The following is a 19512-nucleotide window of genomic DNA, read 5'->3' on the forward strand; positions in this document are numbered from 1 at the left end:
AATAGAGTTGCCATATGATCCAGCAATCCCACTCCTGGGCATATTTCCAGAAAAGACAAAAGCTCTAATTCGAAAAGATACATGTACCCCGATGTTCATAGCAGCACTATTTACAACAGCCAAAACATGGAAACAGCCCAAGTGCCCATCAACAGACAACTGGTTTAAGAAGATGTGGTATATATACACAGTGGAATATTACTCAACCGTAAAAAAACAATGAAATAATGCCATTCACAGCAACAATGATGGACCTAGAGAATATCATATTAAGTGAAGTAAGTCAGGTGGAGAAAGACAAATATTTTATGATATCATTTATATGTGGAATCTAAAAAAATAATACAAATGAACCTATATACAAAATAGAAACAGACTCACAGACTTAGAAAACAAACTATGGTTACCAAAGGAGAAGGGGACGAGTGGGGGTTAAATTAGAAGTATGGGATTAACAGACATAAACTACTCTACATAGAACAGATAAGGAACAAGGATTTACTATATAACACAGGGAACTATATTCAAGATCTTGTAATAACCTATGATGAAAAACAATCTGAAAAAAATATATATAGCTGAATCACTTTGCTGTATACCTGAAATGAATACAATCTTGTAAATCAAAACTATACTTCAATTTAAAAAAAAAAAAAAAGATCTGATGTCAGGACCATAACCTGACTTGAATTTATGTTTTTCAGTGAAAAGGAAAGAATATAAAGGAGAGAATTTCAGGTATCAGTCATTTCCAGACGTGACTCGTCTCAGCACTCTGGCCTGAATTTGAGTGTGTTTGGTCTGGTTAATATTAGGCAGGTATTGTGTGGTCCTGTCCTAGAAGAACCCTGTTGCTTTGAGCCTTCTATTCAAAGGACAATATTGTCCTCGTGCCTTAGGTGGCTGGCCCAAAGATATCTGTTTATTGGTATCAGTGAGGTCATGTGACCTTGTGAACGGATGGCCCAGGTGGAACCTTGACTTTGCAGGTCTTGTCCCCTAAAAACAACCAACCATTTGTTACATGTGATTAAAATATCACTAACAAGGGTAATTTCACAAGCTTTGGCAAACGTGGTTAGCAGGATGTGACATAACACAGCACTGCCTTCTTCCTCCATGTGCCATCTCTCTTGAGGCCTCATCTCCCCTGCTCACCCCCGTCTCACCCATGCCCAGGCTTGTCTTCCAGCTCACCTGCTCCAGATGGGTGGCACAGTGGGAGGACACTGGCAAAGGCAGATGTGTTTATTTTCCAGAGACAAAATGTTGTGCTCCTGCATATGGCAGTGCCTTGAAGCAAATGGCAGCCTTTGACACTGCTGCCATGCAGCCTGGGCATCTTGACAGACAGAGCTGGCTTACTTTTGGTGATGAGGAAATTGAAAAAAAATACCAAGATGTTCATCATGAAACTCAGGGAGTTTCAATGCAAGCAGTGTTGTTTTTAGACCTGGAGACCAGTTTTCTTCCCTGCCAGACCTCAGTTAGCTAGTCAGCTAGCTGGATTTTCACTATGGGCCAAGAGTTAAATGTCTGTTAATTACTTTTGTCTACTAACCTTAATAGAACATAAAGTAAAAACTTAAAACATATGGCTACATATAGATGGACATTCAATGGTATTGTAAGACGTGCATCCCAGGTCACATCTCACTGGAGTCTCTTAGGATTGGGAGTGGCTCATATCTGCCCCATTGGAGATACCACTGTTCTATTTTTAGTGGTCATTTTGATTATCCAAAGGCCCAGGGACAGATGTGCCTTGAAGTTGAGATGCCTTAATTAGTATGACAACACTTTGTGCTTATAGTGTTTTTCTGCCAAGAAGAATAAGAATTCTGACACCTGCCCTTTTAAGCAGTTTGCTTATACAGTCATTAGGGCTTGACTCATTCCATTAAGGAGACAAAGACTTGGATGTTGAGTCATTACACTTACTAGTCTCCTAGAAAAAAATGGCTTAAGAACATCCTTCTTTAAAAGTTACTGGCTTTGGGGCTTCCCTGGTGGCGCAATGGTTGGGAGTCCGCCTGCTGATGCAGGGGACGCCGGTTCGTGCCCCGGTCCAGGAGGATCCCGCATGCCGCGGAGCAGCTGGGCCCGTGAGCCAAAAAAAAAAAAAAAAAAAGTTACTGGCTTTATCAGGAAACCTTTTTTCTTTTTTTAAAATATGTGCTGTTTTTCCCAGTCCTAGCGCTGACAGAGTTAGGAGTTTGTAAGTGTAAAGCCCTCCCCCCTCCCCTTCCCCATCTCTCTCCAGGGGGTTGTATGTGAGAAGGTGTTGCTTTCTCACTCAGAGAGCATATATGTGCTACCCTGTTGTATGCCTGCTGTGAGCATAGAGAACCCCTCTTCTGGTTGAATGGAATGAGCCTATTGGGTGGCTGGGATTGTGTGACCCCATAATGCCAACTTTTCACTTAAAGCATCTTTCCTATCCACAATGGGGATGAAGCAAACATAGGTAATTGGTCTTAAATTTGTGTTGTTTTGAAACTTGTGTCTTGAAAATTATGTGGTTTCCCGTTAAGGTTTGGTTTAAGCTGTAAGCAGCAGAGTACAGCTTTACCAAGCCGCAGAGTGTTTACCATTAGAAGTACAGATTTACCCTACCTTTTAAGATTGCTTTAAACCAGTGCCTTGGCCTGCGGGGGCACGCCCTCACACATACTCACAGATAGAAATACACATGTACCCTGGCATCTTAGTGCTTCTCTTTACCTGCCGTAGCCCAGGATCACGCAGAGATATGAATTCAGGGGCTGATCCAAAAAACTGTGAGGTTTGCTTTATTCTCTCCCACAGTTATCTAAAATGAAGGGGAATGGAAAGCCTTTGGAGGGAGAAATAGTTGACTGTTCTGTTTCTTGACCTTGGTTGTAGTTAAATGTATGTTCAGTTTATTCATTAAGCTGTACATGTATATTTTACATACTTTTATGTGAGTGTGTTGTTCCACCAAAAAAGTTTAAGAGAATAAAACGGAAGAGTAAAGGGGTAGGAAAGCGTAACACATTTTTTAAGAGCTAAAAATGAAAAAAAGTTCAGATTTACCATTACTTTTGAGTGTAGACAATAGAGCAGATAGCATGAACTAGATTGGAAAGAAAAAGGGAAGGGAGAGGAAATAATCTCTGAATCCTTATAAACTGAAATGCCCTGCCAGAATTCCACATTTCCCTTTCTGATGCCTCCTAATTTGTACAGTTTTGTACAGCTGAGAAGTTCCATAGGTGCTGATAGCCATCCATTCCACAAATCTACAGCCTGCATTGTCCTTGGGGCTGAGGAAACAGAGGTGCAAAGCTCAGTGTGTGCCTTCAGATGGGGCAATAGAGAAGTAAATAGTCAACTGTACTGCAGAGTGACAAGTACTGCAGTAGCCTTACAGGTAGTTGCTCTGCGAATAGAGCCTAACTTGAGCTTTGAAGGACCAGCTGTCATTAAAGCAAAGATGAAACAGAAAGGAGAACTGGAGGCGCAGACCTGAAGGAGTGTGAGAGAGCAGGTTAGGTTAGGCACAGTGATTTTCTAATGATGTTTGGGGCAGGCACAAATAGTCCTCTGAACCTCCTATTCCTAATTTTTTATCTGTTTTAACTAGTGGAGTACAGAATACAAAGTAGGGCTCTATTGATGGGAAAACAAATAGAAATAAATAGCCTTATATAGTTTTTACTATAAACACATATACAAAATCCATAATCTAAAGTAGTTTGTTAAATATGGCTCAGGGTTTTAGGGGAATGGTAAGAGATTGAAACTAGAGAGGTAGTCCGTGTTACGAGGACTTTGATGAAAAAGCATTGTGCTAAAAGCAATGGGCCTCTCTGGAAGCTTGTTGGCTAAGAGGGGGTTAACATGATCAGATGAGATTTGGTTAGATCATTGGCTACTCTTTGGTAGAGCATTTAGGGAAAGTAGAAGAAAGCAGGGAGACCAATGTGGAGCTTTCATGTCCATTGAAGAGGTAGGAGTAACTTGTGTTGGACCTAGGCTGCTAATGGGGAGCACTGTGTTCTAATAGAAGGGCTTTTTTTTTTTAGGCTGCACTGTGCGGCATGCGGGATCTTAGTTCCCCGACCAGGGATTGAACCTGTGCCCCCTGCATTGGGAGCACAGAGTCCTAACCACTGGACCGCCAGGGAAGTCCCTAGAAGGGCTTCTAAATAGTCTTTTCCCCAGGATTTCCTAGTTGCTGTGGACATCTGAAAACATACACAATTATATATAGTCCTAAATAGTCTTTAGCAGCAGACTTACTTCTTAACTCAGGGAGATGAATCAGCTCAGATGTTCAACATGCAAAGATATTCATGGGTGTGAGTTCCCTGGTGGCCTAGTGGTTAGGATTCCGGGCTTTCACTGTGGTGGCCCAGGTTCAGTCCCTGGTTGGGGAACTGAGATGCCGTAAGCCGAGTGGCATAGCCAAACTCCCCCCCACAAAAAAAAACAAAAAAAAACCCCCAAAACAAAGATATTCATGGGCATGCTTAGCATGTACAACTTAATATACATATGCCTTGGGGTGTACAGAGCGTGGCTTCTGCACTTGAATTTTTTGAGAACTGACTTAAAGGTATATGGAGTCTTATATTTTCCCTGGACACTGCCAGCTCATGAAAAAAAATTCAGGTGGCCTTGTTGCGGACATGGTATTGTTGGTTTTACCATTGCACTATCAGCGATTTTATTTTGATGTTTGGGAGAAAGCAGTATTTTTGATTAGCAAGTAAAGTTAATGTAGAAAACAAATACTGTGTTAACTAGTTGGTATAATAAGGCATCTGTGCCTTGTTGCATTTCAACTCATTAAATTTCTAAACTTCTAATTACGAGAAGATTACAACTTTCATAGAAGAACCATTCAAACTTCGGGTTAGTGATGGTTTTAGAAAGTAAAATTTACAGAAATTTCATAATTATTGTGGGGTAACTTTAAAATATAATTTTGCTAAAAATTGAGATATACACAATGTTTAATTTTTTGCTTCTAAAATTCAGATTCATTTGACATTTATTGGGCACCTACTACTTCCTAGGCCTTCTTCTAGGAACTTTAACACAGATGAGTACTTTTCATTCCTCACAGCTATCAGGCAAGCAATACTGTCCTCCACGTTCAGATGGGGCACTTGAGACTTCAAGACCAAGTGGACTGTCTTTTGTAGCACAACCGTAAAGCGATAAAGCCACTTTTGACCTTGAGCCTTTATTATTTTTTTTCACAAAAACACATGCCTAACTTTTGACTTAACGGCATTTTAAAAACATAGGTTTTTCAAATAATAATTTAAAAGGTGTTTTGCTTTTAAAGTTTGAAATGTTGGTTGTGGGAATTCCCTGGTGGTCCAGTGGTTAGGACTCTGCACTTTCACTGCCAGGGACACAGGTTCAGTCCCTGGTCAGGGAATTGTGCGGGGTGGCCAAAAATTAAAATAAAATAAAATGTTGGTTGTAAATGCAGTGACGTTCCTGAGCTTAAGTTCAAGAAATCATCCATTATAAGAATTTTTGCCAGTGTATTAAGCAAAAATATTTGAACATGAGCTAATCATTGTTAAAGGAGAATGAACACAATTTTTATATTATGCTTTTGCATCTGCCAGCATCAAACGAGTATGCCAAATACACTTTCAGAGAATTAACTAAGGCAGACAAAAGAAATGGGAAACCTTGGTTAGACAGTCTCATTTTCAGAGTAAGTTTCTTTTATTTTGTCTTGGGCTTCTGGAAATAAAAGGTTTGCTTCATTTGAGGCACACTTGCTTCCTTATTTTTTAATTTAGTGTGAGAATTTATAAACATGGGCTGGTTTGTGTTTTAGTGCAACAGAAGATGAGTATATCTGAAGCAGGAAAGAATGAGGAAAGTCAGTTTAATTTAACTTCTCTGTGGTGAAGCTCAGTCTAGTATTCTGATTCTGATCAGTTTAAACTCATACTATTTTTTCCATCACAAGATTAAGAGGAAACTATTTTCAACTTCCAACATTGTACCTCCTTTTTTTCCTCTGAGTGGTAACAGTAGGTAACAGGACTGGTCCCAGCTTGTGATCATGAAGGAGCAATAGGCCAGTTTTTTCTCAGCTCCCAGAACTGCTCTCTTCAACTTAGGTGTACACAGTCTTCGAAATTAGCCTCTCTGCTTCATCTCTCTTCTTTCACTTATTCCTCTGCTTTGTCTCCAGACCTACCTGTCACCCCTTTCTCACTGGCATTCTCTGTTTCATACTGAATTACTTGTACTTCCCCTAACCTGCTGTGTGTTCTCTCTTGTATCTCTGCCTTTGCCTACTCCAGCACTTTGCTGGTCATTCTCCCCTGAATGTACTTCCACATCTCCAAAGGCTGTTTTTTTTTTTGTTTTTTTTTTTGCGGTACGCGGGCCTCTCACTGTTGTGGCCTCTCCTGTTGCGGAGCACAGGCTCCGGACGCACAGGCTCAGTGGCCATGGCTCACGGGCCCAGCCGCTCAGCGGCATGTGGGATCTTCCCGGACCGGGGCACGAACCCGTGTCCCCTGCATCGGCAGGCGGACTCTCAACCACTGCGCCACCAGGGAAGCCCAAAAGGCTAACTCTTAATTGCTGGTTAAAACTCAGTTTATCATTTTCCAGGGAAACTGTATTTCTCCACATATGTTCGTCACTCATGAGGGCTTCTTTGTGCTCTCATGGCAACCTACGAATACCTCTGCCATAGTGTCCTGTTGTAATTGTTTCCTTTATTGTCTTCCACATGTGAACTTAGGAATGTGTGTTTGTATAAATAAAACCTACCAACTGGCTGACTTCATTCAGTCTCATGATTTCAGCTATACATTATTTTTTCTTTCCAGCTACTTCTGAACAGCTCAACTTAAGCCTCTTTAGGTCTCAGTTGAGTTTTTTACATTGCTCCTCCACCTTTCCGTTTATTGAACATTCTCTTAACTCCTCTTTTTCCCTCATCTTCTGTTCTACTATTCATTAACTCCTATCTATTCTACTTTCTAAATATTGATATATCTTATATTCCATATCTCCCCCTCCATCCCTACTGTTTCTGCAATTTTCTAACACATGAAAAAGGCTTGTATTGTCATGGGAATGGGAGCAGTTTTCACTGGTTTCTCCATGGTTTACATACTGATGTTCATATTCTTTTTTTTTTTTTTTTTTTTTTTGGCTGAGCCGCATGGCTTGCAGGATCTCAGTTCCCCAACCAGGGATTGGACCTGGGCCACAGTAGTGAAAGCCCAGAATCCTAATCACTAGGCCAGCAGGGAACTCCCCTGAAGTTCATGTTCTTTAGTCTAGGAAGCCAGTGACAGTATCGTTTCAATTCCTGTTATCCCACTTCCTCTCTGCTTCTTACTGAAATCATCTAATTCACTAAGTATAAATGTCCCATATTCACCAATACCCAAATATTCCATGTTCCTCCATGTTTCTTTACCTTCACATATGCTGTTTCCTCCATCTGAAATCTTTCCTACTCCAGTCTACCTTCTCAGCTCCTTCCAGATCCAGGTTTCCATCTTTGTCACCTGGCACAATGCTTCTCACATAGTAAATGCTCAATAACATTTATTGAATTTATAATGTATTCACATTCCACATGCAAGAGTGAAGTTGGTTGGGGCATTTACTCATTTCATAATTATCCTGTGCAGTCTCGGAGAACTCTTGCAGGATTTGGTTGAGGCCTTTTGTAAACTCTATGTTTTTGCTTAAGGCATAGTCACCACTGTTATTAGAAAAAGAGATTGATGGGTTTCCTTAAAAAGGACTCTGTCAGAGAGGATTAAAATCAAGGTGCAAATGATTCTGTATTGCTTAGGCATTAGGGATAAGTAGTTCTTCCCCTGCCCAGCCCTATCCCCATCCATAGAACCATCATCTCTTAGAGCTGGGAAAAGTACTTGGTCACAAGGACAGTTGGAAGCTGCCGAAATCTTTTAGATTTTTTAAAAGTGTTAAATAGTGAACATTGAAATTCCAGTATAGGTACAAAGTCTTTCTTTAATTAAAATGGCAAAATTGACATTGAAATTTTAAAGTTATACCACCAAACCCAGCCAAAGGAGATAGCTAATAAATTCTATTGGTTATTGGAAACAAGCTCCTGATTCAGAGTTCAGAGCACCAGTGTAAGAAAATAGCAGTGGATCCATTTTATTTATTAACAAAGTTGAAAAACTGGGCATTGGCAAAGCAGTTAAGGTGTTGGCATCTATTTATTTAGTACCTACTACATATCTTGCATAGTTGTAGACCCTTTAGAGGAGTCATAATGGTCTGACGTTAAACCTGCCCTTTTAAAACTTAAAATATTATTGGTCATATAAGATGTAATACATGAAATAGAGGACAATAGATGCTGGTATGCAAAATAGTACATTCTGAACTATTTGAGTGTGAAACTGACATTTACATATTGAATCATATTTTCACACTAATTTCCATTTTGTGGAGGCAGCATCGTTTCCTAGAAAAGCACACAAGTCTTGGGATCAGAAAGCCTGAATTCTGGTCCTGACTCTAATTAGCCCTGTGGTTTAGGGTAAGTCACTGTCCCCTCTTTGAACCCGAGTCCCCACATTTGTGAGAGGGACATTGGATAAACTAGATGAGCCCTTAGATCCCTTCTAACTCTGTAAACTGCATTTTTGTGAAATATTCTCGGTGCCAAAGATGGAATTTTAGGCAGCTTTGGCAATCGGCTGGACTAAATGAAAGAGCAGGCACTGTTTCCTTCAAAGCCCAGACTCTGTTTAGAAGTCTGTTTATTGAAACACTGTCATCATTAGCTAAATCCTTTGTCCCGTTGGTGGTTCTGCCTCTCCTACCAAATTCCCGACCCACAAGGAATGGGATTATGCTTCACACGCTTAATGTTCCAAGGTGTGCAGCACATTGCAAAAGAAACCGCATCGTTCTCTGAGGCACCTGACTCATAGCGACGTCGTCCTGTTCATTTAGAGGTGGCAAAGGCTGGCCTGGCTCCAAAGGAAGACTGTCAATTCCTCTCCTTTTCTGTGTCCATGCTCGGCAGGATGCTTCCTCACGCCCACCTCTCTCCCCCTTGCTGTGACTTTGGCTTCCGCCAGATGTCACACCGCTGCTTGTCACCGCCCAGACTCTCTTCACTGATTTTGTTGTTTCAGTGTATTTATCACAACTGTTCTCTTGAGCTGTAAAATTTATGGAATTTCACACTCTTCTTAATCACTACAGTGTTTCTTTTTCATGAGAGAGAGAATATACAAGGAGTTGTATGCACAAGAGTTAGAGGGAAGGAAATGCTCCATCAAACTGAAGGAAAGTTTGCATGTGTGTGCCATGTACACCCCCCACTCCCAAATGTACAAGGAAACTGAGCTCAGATGTACAAAGTGAAACTGAACTCAGTTCTGCAGGGCTCAGGGGTACTTAGTAAGTCCATTTCAATCCCAGGGAGAGGGACATAAGAGATATGCTTATTGGCTAATTCCCCTGGCTTAAATTGTATTCCTTTTAGCAACCAAAAAAAGGTGGATAATTTATTGGCACTCTGTGGTAGTTAGTACATCTCCTTCTTCTTCGTTTTTTTTGAGCCTCGCCTTGCGGCTTGTGGGATCTTAGTTCCCCGACCAGGGATTGAACCCGAACCCAGTGCCTTGACAGTGAAAGCTTGGAGTCCTAACCACTGGACCGCCAGGGAATTCCCTGGTGCATCTTCTTGATCTTATTATTATCTAATCAGATCTGTTAATAATGCTGTCAGATCCTAAAAATGATGGTGGTGGTGGTGGTGATGATGGTGTTATTACTATGGAACAGGCATTTCATTGAGCAGTTTACATTTATTTATTTAAACCTTGCCATAACCCCGTAATGATGGATACTCTTATTATCCCTGCTGTATAGATGAGGAAATCTCAAAATGACTTAAAGCTCTTCATTTTAAAGATAAGCTTACCTCATGTATTTTTTTAAGGGAGGAAGAGATACCAATTTAGGTTTTTTTCTTTTCTTCTTTCTCTACTTGTAAAAAGAGGCAAAATTTTGGTGGTATTTTATTTTAGAAACTAAAGTTCATTTTGAGTTCCCAGGATGGATCATTTAAATTTTTTTCTTTGTATGTCAGTTAGATACAACTTTAAAACTAAGAACGTTGGCATTTGTACTGCAAACCATTGATGGTGATCCTCATGGCCATTGGACAGAGAGTGTCTAAGCTAAATGTTTAAATTCATTTATTGGTCACTCGGATGTTTAGGTTAGTTCAGAGTTATGTATAGATACTGTTCCTCCCCTTGGGGACCTCATAACTTTGCTTTATTACTTAGACTTACTATCTAAATAATTAGAATAGTGGAGACAACCAAAGACAGATTGTATCACGCACAGGATAAGGATTACTTCGTAAAAGATACAGGATTCCTGGCAATGTTATCATGATTGATTAGTGTTCGCATTCCTTCAGGTTAATCGGCAAATTCTCATGTTGTACTGATCATGGGAAAGAAGGGAACTGATGAAAAAGGAGCTAGAAAGTGAGGCTTAGCACTCAGGATGGACATATCTGTAAGGGTGGAAATAGTATGAAGGTACTTAATAAGTGGTAATTTGCTCTCCAAATCTGGATGTAGGATTTGTTGTTTTTGTTTTTTCAGGCTTCCAGGAAAATGTCTCTGTGCCTGTGTCAATTTCAAGATAGGTTAGGGTGGGTGTACTGTGAAGTAGGTATGCTCGAAGTGTCAGTGCTTATGAATGTTTGTGACAATGAATACCTTCACCTTAGGGCTCCTTCCAAGAGTCCAGGAAGGAGAGAGAAGGAAACTGTCATATATTTCTACCATGTGTCAGGCAGTGTGCTGGGCACTTTTTATAAAATTCCCACCATATCCCTTTAGGAAGATGTATATGAGGTGTTTGTTTATTTTCCTTTAAAATTTTATTTATTTTCCTTTAAAAATTAAAAAAAATATTATTGACGTATAGTTGATTTATAATGTTTCAGGTGTACAGCAAAGTGATTCAGATATATATATGTATATATATATATTCTTTTTCAGATTCTTTTCCATTATAGGTTATTAAAAGATACTGAATGTAGTTTCCTGTGCTATACAGTAGATCCTTATATATCTGTATCTATTAATCCCAAATTCCAAATATATGCCCCCCTTCCCTTGTGGTAACCGTAAGCTTGTTTTCTATGTCTGAGTCTGTTTCTGTTTTGTAAATAAGTTCATTTGTATCATTTTTTTAGATTCCACATATATGTGATAGCATATGATACTTGTCTTTTTCTGTCTGACTGACTTCACTTAGTGTGATAATCTCTGGGTCCATCCATGTTGCTGCAGATGGTATTATTTCATTCTTTTTTATGACTGATTAATAATTGTGTGTGTGTATGTATATGTGTGTGTGTGTGTGTATACACACACACACACAGCCCACATCTTCTTTATCCATTCATCTGTTGATAGACATTTAGGTTGCTTCCATATCTTGGCTATTGTAAATAGTCCTGCTGTGAACATTGGGGTCATGTATCTTTTCAAGTTAGAGTTTTCTTTGAATATATGCCCAAGAGTGGGATTGCCGGATCATATGGCAACTCTATTTTTAGTTTTTTAAGGAACCCCCATACTGTTCTCCGTAACTGCACCAATTTACGTTCCCACCAACAGTGTAGGAGGGTTCCCTTTTCTTCACACCCTCTCCAGCATTTATTATTTGTAGATTTTAAAATAATGGCCATTCTGATGGGTGTGAGGTGGTACCTCATTGTAGTTTTGATTTGCATTTCTCTAATAATTAGCAGTGTTGAGCATCTTTTCATGTGCTTTTTGGCCATCAGTATGTCTTTTTTTTTTAATATATATAATAATAATAATGGCCAATTTTGGGGCTTCCCTGGTGGCACAGTGGTTGAAAGTCCGCCTGCCGATGCAGGGGACACGGGTTCGTGCCCCGGTCTGGGAAGATACCACATGCCGTGGAGTGGCTGGGCCCGTGAGCCATGGAAGCTGAGCCTGTGCGTCCGGAGCCTGTGCTCCGCAACGGGAGAGGCCACAACAGTGAGAGGCCCGCATACCGCAAAAAAAAATAAAAAATAAATAATGGCCAATTTTTAAAATTTTTATTTATTTATTTATTTTTGGCTGCGTTGGGTCTTTGTTACTGCATGCCGGCTTTCTTTAGTTGCAGTGAGTGGGGGCTACTTTTCATTGTGGTGCGCGGGCTTCTCATTGCGGTGGCTTCCCTTGTTGCGGAACACGGGCTCTAGGCACACAGGCTTCAGTAGTTGTGGCACGCGGGCTCAATAGTTGTGGCACACAGGCTTAGTTGCTACGTGGCATGTGGGATCTTCCCGGACCAGGGCTCGAACTCATGTCCCTTGCGTTGGCTGGTGGATTCTTAACCACCGTGCCACCAGGGAAGTCCCCATCAGTATATCTTTGAAGAAATGTCTCTTTAGGTCTTCTGCCCATTTTTTGTTGAGTTGTATGAGCTGTTTGTATATTTTGGAAATTAATCCCTTATTGGTAGCATCTTCTGCAAATATTTTCTCCCATTCCATAGGCTATCTTTTCATTTTGTATATGTTTTCCTTTGCTGTGCAAAAGCTTTTAAGTTTAGGTCCCATTTGTTTATTTTAATTTTTGTTTCCATTATTCTACGAGACGGATCCAAAAAGATATTGCTGCAATTTATGTCAGAGTGTCCTGCCTGTATTTTCTTCTAGGAGTTTTGTAGTATCCAGTCTTACGTTTAGGTCTGTAATCCATTTTGAGTTTATTTTTGTATATGGTGTTAGAGAATATTCTAATTTCATTCTTTTACATGTAGCTGTCCAGTTTCCCCAGCACCACTTTTTGAAGAGGCTGTCTTTTCTCCATTGTGCCTCCTTTGTCATAGATTAATTGACTTTTAGTGCATGGGTTTATTTCTGGGCTTTCTATTCTGTTAATCTGTGTGTCTGTTCTTGTGCCAGTACCATACTGTTTTGATTACTGTAGCTTTGTAGTATAGTCTGAAGTCAGGGCGCATGATTCCTCCAGCTCTGTTCTCCTTTTTCAAGATTGTTTTGGCTCTTTGGGGTATATTTGACTATATGAGGAATTTATCTTATATCTCAGTGCTAGGAGTGTATGGGCTTCTCTTGAGTGCTTACCCTGTTTATTTCATGGACACTGTGAACTTCATAGGTGATTGTGTTTCCTAGTAATTACTTTAGCATTTACTGAGGCTTTATTATGTTTTGGGTACTATGCTTGTTTATATGCATTATCTCTTTGAGTCTTCAGTGCAGCCTTTTTGTAGTAGGTATTATCCCATGTTTTCAATGAAAACATTTTCAGAGAGGTTAGGTTACTAACTTTTCTAAAGCTACACGTCTGGTAATAGAGCTGGATTTCAAACTCGGGTCTAACTGTAATGTAGTCCAGCTGTTTCTTCCTGAGATATATAAGCTACCGTTCTCTTCATTTAATTCTAAATGCCTGTAGCATAATTTTTTTACTTACTTAGCAACCTATGTCTAAAGAAAAGTAGGAAGAGAAGGACCTAGGAGCCTAGAAAAAAGCAGCAATATTATGTGCAATCATAGGATACTGGCAGTCAACTTAAACTTCAACCAGTTCTCGGAAGTAGGACCTATCACTTTCTGACATTTGTTTAGTGATTTTCTTAATCTTTCTTCTTGTGATACTAGGCATTAGCCATATATGTATTAAAACATATATAGGGCTTCCCTGGTGGCGCAGTGGTTGAGAGTTTGCCTGCCGATGCAGGGGACGCGGGTTCGTGCCCCAGTCCGGGAAGATCCCACATGCCACGGAGCGGCTGGGCCTGTGAGCCATGGCTGCTGAGCCTGCGCGTCCGGAGCCTGTGCTCCGCAACAGGAGAGGCCACAACAGTGAGAGGCCTGTGTACCGCAAAAAAAAACAAAACAAAAACATATATAATGCCTTCTGGTATGATTATTATTCACTCAGCAAATATTTACTGAACATATACTGTATGCTTATACATCATTGAACAAGCCAGACACAATCCTGCCTTCATGGAGTTTATAATTGGTATAAATATTTGAATAGGTGGATTGTGTCTTACACATACTATATGTTTTCCTAAACACACCACAGTCACACATGTATATGCTGTAAGAGTTTCACAAAATCGAATGGCTTGGAATTTGTCTTATTCCAGGAAAACACTGTTGCATCAAGAATATGAGGAAATGTAACAGTCAAGAGACCCATCACTATGGCTTTGTCACTTTGAATGTCATGATTCTTAGAGGAGTAAGAGAGTGGCAGTATACAAGACTTTATTTGAAATTAAAAGAAAAAAAATAGTGTGAGCCAGAGATCTTTGATGGAGCATTGTCAAAAGAATTTCAGAAACTGCAAGTTGTTGCACAGATGTATTGATTTAATTAGTCTAAATAACACCATTTATCTATGCTTAAGCATCTCACACATGCAAAAGTTGATGATTCGAAGTCACAGAATAATTTATGAGTTATCTTCTATACCACGTGTTATAGCTTCTGAATACCGGCTTTGATGTGTGTGTGTGTCAGATGCTTAAGCATAAATAAATGATATTATATAGACCAGTTAAGCAATACAGTTTGCTTCTGAAATTCCGTTGACATCTTCATGTAAAAATTTTTTGGTGGTGGCTTTTAAAGATCACATTAATTGTGTTAAATACAGTTTAAGTGTGGGCAAGAGCCTCACTGGAGACAGCATATGAGGGTTCTGCTGGTTAGGTCTCTAGTTATCTGGGTGGATCCTTAATATACCATTGCAACTTGATAAAATTGTTTTGGTTAGCCGTAAAAGGAGTATTCTCCAGTGAATGGAGAAGAGTAGAGTTATCCTCATAGCAAAAAGATGAACTTACTTTGTGATAGGTAAGAAACTATATTATTAAACCTCTTGGGGAAGGAAACCAGTTAGAATCTCCTTGCTGTATATTTCTCTCTCTATTTTGCTATTCGAATTTTAACTATAAGAACACTACAGTATTCTTTATCTGCCTGACTTTGCATTACTATTCTCACAGTTTAAAAATATATATATTATATATTTTTTATTTTTAGGTAATTTAGACTTTTTTGTTGTTGTTGTTTAAAGTGGTAAGCTGTCAAAAGGAGACTGGGGTATAGCTAATATACTAAGAATTCAGGTAGCATTTTTTTCTTCCGGAGTTTGGGATGCCTCACCTCTATTATTTTTTTCTCACCATATTTCATAGAAGACAGAAAGGGGAAGGATTAATTAACTCAGTTTTACACATAAGGAAACATATGCTCATAGGGGTTAAGTGTCTTGCCTAAGGTCAGACTTACTAAGAATGTAGTCACAGAATGTGGCAGAGAATTCCAGAGCCTGGCAAAGTGTAGCACGCTACTTACTGGGAAATGTGATAGGCAGATTATTTTCTCTAAAGACTTGACTATTGCTGGTCAATTCTTAAGCCCTGAGACTATTCACCATCTTATCCCCAAGGCAGAAACTTGTTTGCAGGTTAGGGCTACTTTGTAGTCTAAGGGAAATATTACTTAGCACAGCTGGCTTGGAATTCCAAGTAAGTACATGATATTTTCATGTGTCCTTCTAACATGAGTTAGAATGTTTCTTCAGGCTGCCAAGTGCCCATGTTAATCAGTGTTCAAAGAATACAAAGCATCACTTTTAAGACCATTAGCTGTTATTACTTTATGCCCCATAATAGGATGCATAAATGTATTTGATTTCATTTAATGTGCATTTAATCGAATGTATAAGTTTAGGGAGGGACATATAACCATGGGCAAGGCCTGCTCACTAGCCACTGTGCCAAATGCAAGAGGGAAAACACACTTTGCACAGAAAAAGGAAGACATTTTACATGGAAGTCTCACCGCTGATGCCTGGCAGCATAGACAGGCCATGGTAAATGGCCCACCTGGTGTAGAAAAAGAATCATCCATTTGGAGATGAAGAGCAAGGCAGACATAGTTAAGGTTCTCTGTAGAAACTTGCATTTTTAGACTTGCAGGTAATACAAAGAAAGGATACCTATAAATAGGTTATTATAAGTACTGTTTATTTATCTCACTGATAAAAATTACTTCTTAGTTACCTTAGCAGAGCCTTATTATATTAGGAAAATATTAGCATTTCACCTAAATCTACAGTTCTTCTAGAGTTACCACATTTCTTTGTATTTATGAACTTCCATTATTACTGTCTGCATTAAAAGTTTAATGATTTGGAAATTCCCTGGCGGTCCAGTGGTTAGGACTTTGAGCTTTCACCACCTGGGGCGTGGGTTCAATCCCTGGTCAGGGAACTAAGATCCTGCAAGATGTGTGACACAGCCAAAAAAAAAGTTTAGTGATTTGACTTAAATATTTGCGACTTTCTACCCTTCCCTACTGCAAGACTTGTTTCTTTTTTTCTTTTTTTTAAAAATCTTTTCTTTTTTTATAGTTGATACACAATATTATGTTAGTTCCAGGTATACAGCAGAATGATTCAGTTTTGGGCTTCCCTGGTGGCGCAGTGGTTGAGAGTCCGCCTGCCGAGGCAGGGGACACAGGTTTGTGCCCTGGTCTGGGAAGATCCCACATGCCACGGAGCGGCTGGGCCCTTGAGCCATGGCCGCTGAGCCTGCGCGTCCGGAGCCTGTGCTCCGCAACTGGAGAGGCCACAACAGTGAGAGGCCCGCGTACCGCAAAAAAAAAAAAAAAAGATTCAGTTTTATATATACTATTTTTTTCAGATTATTTTCCAATATAGGTTATTACAAGATTTTGAATATAGTTCCCTATGCTATACAGTAAATCCTTGTTGCTTATCTATTTTATGTGTAGTAGTTTGTTCATTCCATACTCCTAATGTATACCCCCGCTTCCTTTCCCCTTTGGTAACCGTAAGTTTATTTTCTATGTCTGTGAGTTAGTTTCTGTTTTGTATATAGATTCACTTGTATTATTTTCTAAATTCAACATATAAGTGATATCATATAATATTTATCTTTCTCTGACTTACTTCACTAAGTATTATCTAGGTCCATCCATGTTGCTGCAAATGGCAATAATTCAGTCTTTTTTATGGCTGAGTAATGGTCCATTGTATATATGTACCACATCTTCTTAAGCCAGTCATCTCTTGATGGGTACTTGGGTTGTTTCCATGACTTGGCTATTGTAAATAGTGCTGCTATGAACATTGGGGTGCGTGTATTGAATTAGAGTTTTGTCTTTTCTGGACATATACCCGGGTGTGGAATAGCTGGATCGTATGGTAGCTCTGTTTTTAGCTTTTAAAGGAACTTCCATATTGTTTTCCATAGTGGCTGCACCAGTTTACGTTCCCACCAACAGTGTTGGAGGGTTCCCTTTCCTTCCAGTTTACCATTTGAGATTTTGGTCCAGTTGTCCAGACCGAGCCTTCTTCTTTTGGATGATGTGGTTGGAGCTGCAGCTTTCTTTAGCCTGTGGCCTGACACTCTCAGAGTTGTGTGTGTTGGTTTCAGCTATTAGGAACAATACAAGAACACCCGTGCTTTGCCTTTGAAATGCTTTTGTAACAGGTTTTGGTCCATGGGCTTTAAGCAGCAGCTTTTTCACATACCTTAAAGTGCTCCAAATACTCTTCTGTTCAGAGAAAACAAGCTGACCTCCCTTTACCTCTGACCACACTCTGGGTCCTTTAGATTTGTCTAAATCTTTACTTTCATCATGATTTACTCAGCTGCTGCTATTTTCTTATTTATCAAGAGTTGGAACGTTCCTATTTCCATGAGGAGAGGTGTTGGTGTTATCGCTTTGACCATCACTTTGCAGTGTCTTTCCTTTGCAGACCCCATATCATGTCAACCTCCTCCTGGCTGGCTATGATGAGCATGAGGGTCCAGCGCTCTACTACATGGACTACCTGGCAGCCTTGGCAAAAGCCCCTTTTGCAGCCCACGGCTATGGTGCCTTCCTGACTCTCAGTATCCTGGACCGGTATTACACACCAAGTAAGTTTCAGCTCTCTAAGTGTAGGGAGCAGTAGCAGAGCCCTGTCCTCAGCTGTTTCCTGGTTTTGTGCACAACCCCCTGGAGTTGGGTGGCCAGGGCTTGAAAGGAGGATGGATCCTAAGAAGTACATGCAGGTGCCCTCTGGAAGCTTTCTCCTGTAGGTCATTAGGGTTATGGAAAAGCTGATCGAACTCCCTCTTCTGCCAGATAAAACGAGGTATTGCATATGCCCAGAGCTGGGTTTTGTTTTGTTTTAAAGGGGAGTTGGAGTAAAACTATAATTCTTCAGTTACATAAGTTCAGTTTTTTCACTCATTTTGCCCTAGTTAGGTGCTCATTAGCTTCTCAGGTGTAAAGAATGAGCAAGTAAACCAAGTGGTTTGAATGTTTGTTTTGAGCTTGTGGTGATGAACAGGTCTCCAGCTTGACAACTGAGGGTTTCTTTTCCTAAATATCAAAGCTTTCTAGGGCCATAGCCTGAGCTGTTCCCTTGGTTCTTATCACCTAATGGCTACCCTCTCCTACAAGAAAAAGCTGGCTCTCTACTTGTCCATGAACCATCAGCTTGGCAAACCTCCAGACACTGGGATGCTTTTGTGTTAAGCTCTATTTTCTGACCCCAATCCTAACCTCAGCTTCAGCCACTGTGAGCAGTAGGCAGTCGGGATTCTCAGCTTTTACAAGCTATAGATGTAGCACGGATAACCAGTTTTCTCCTTACATTCCATTCATCCCTGTCAGTATAGTAAGAATCTGGCTTGTTCATTCCTTTTTTGGTGCTGCCCTCTCACTCAACCTCAGCCATGCCAGAGCTCCAGGCCACATCCTAAAAAGAATTAGCCTGGCCTCCTAGTGACTGCTTCTTGATTTGGCGTCTGTCAGTAATACAGCTGATTTGCCCACCAAAATAACCACCAACCACCCCTGAAGCCTAACTGAGTAATATGTCATCCCAGTTTGCCATGCCTGTGGACAGTTCCTTTGGCTCCTATTTTATGAGAGACTCAGCCCCATCCTATGAATTCTCATTCCATTGTTAAACTGAGGCCCAGCTGGCAAAGTGAGGCTAAAACACTGGCCCTGGCCTCCCTTTCCCTGATTTGCAGCTGGCTAGGGCAGATGGAGCTGATTTAAGCCCTGGTCTAAAGGGAGGCTGGGGGCGTTGGGAGTTGGGGGATGGGCTATAACGAAGAGGCAGGCCGCTGGACTTCTCTAGAGGCAAGCCCTGGCCATGGGAGGCAGAATTCCGTCATGCTCTCCCTTCTCTGTAGCAAATCAATTTGCAATGGCTTGTGGCTGCCTGAGCATTGGGTGTGGGGCACCCTCAACTGCATATGGAATAAGTTTGTTGAAAGCCAGAAGGCTAGGCTTTTTTTGTTGTTTTTTTGCCTTTTCTGTTGTGTGGCATTTGTGTGGCATATGCTGACCTGGAAACATGTGAAACTTAGTCAAAAGTTGCAGCAGAGCGTTGGACTTAATGTCAGCACCTTGAGTGCCTGGCCTCT

The 19512-nt window shown here is 40.4% G+C and overlaps 1 protein-coding gene across 1 annotated transcript in view; it reads left to right on the top strand.

The window, feature by feature from the left end:
- Positions 1-19512, top strand: part of PSMB2 (proteasome subunit beta 2) — a 36678-nt gene that overhangs the window by 14529 nt on the left and 2637 nt on the right. The window contains exon 4 of the mRNA XM_029230409.1: positions 17844-18006. Coding sequence (XP_029086242.1) covers positions 17844-18006 — 163 coding nt within the window. The remainder of the gene's footprint in view (positions 1-17843; positions 18007-19512) is intronic.

Source organism: Monodon monoceros, unplaced genomic scaffold (assembly GCF_005190385.1).
Source record: "Monodon monoceros isolate NGI ecotype Baffin Bay Population unplaced genomic scaffold, NGI_Narwhal_1 Super_Scaffold_18, whole genome shotgun sequence".
NCBI classification, from domain to species: Eukaryota; Metazoa; Chordata; class Mammalia; order Artiodactyla; family Monodontidae; genus Monodon; species Monodon monoceros.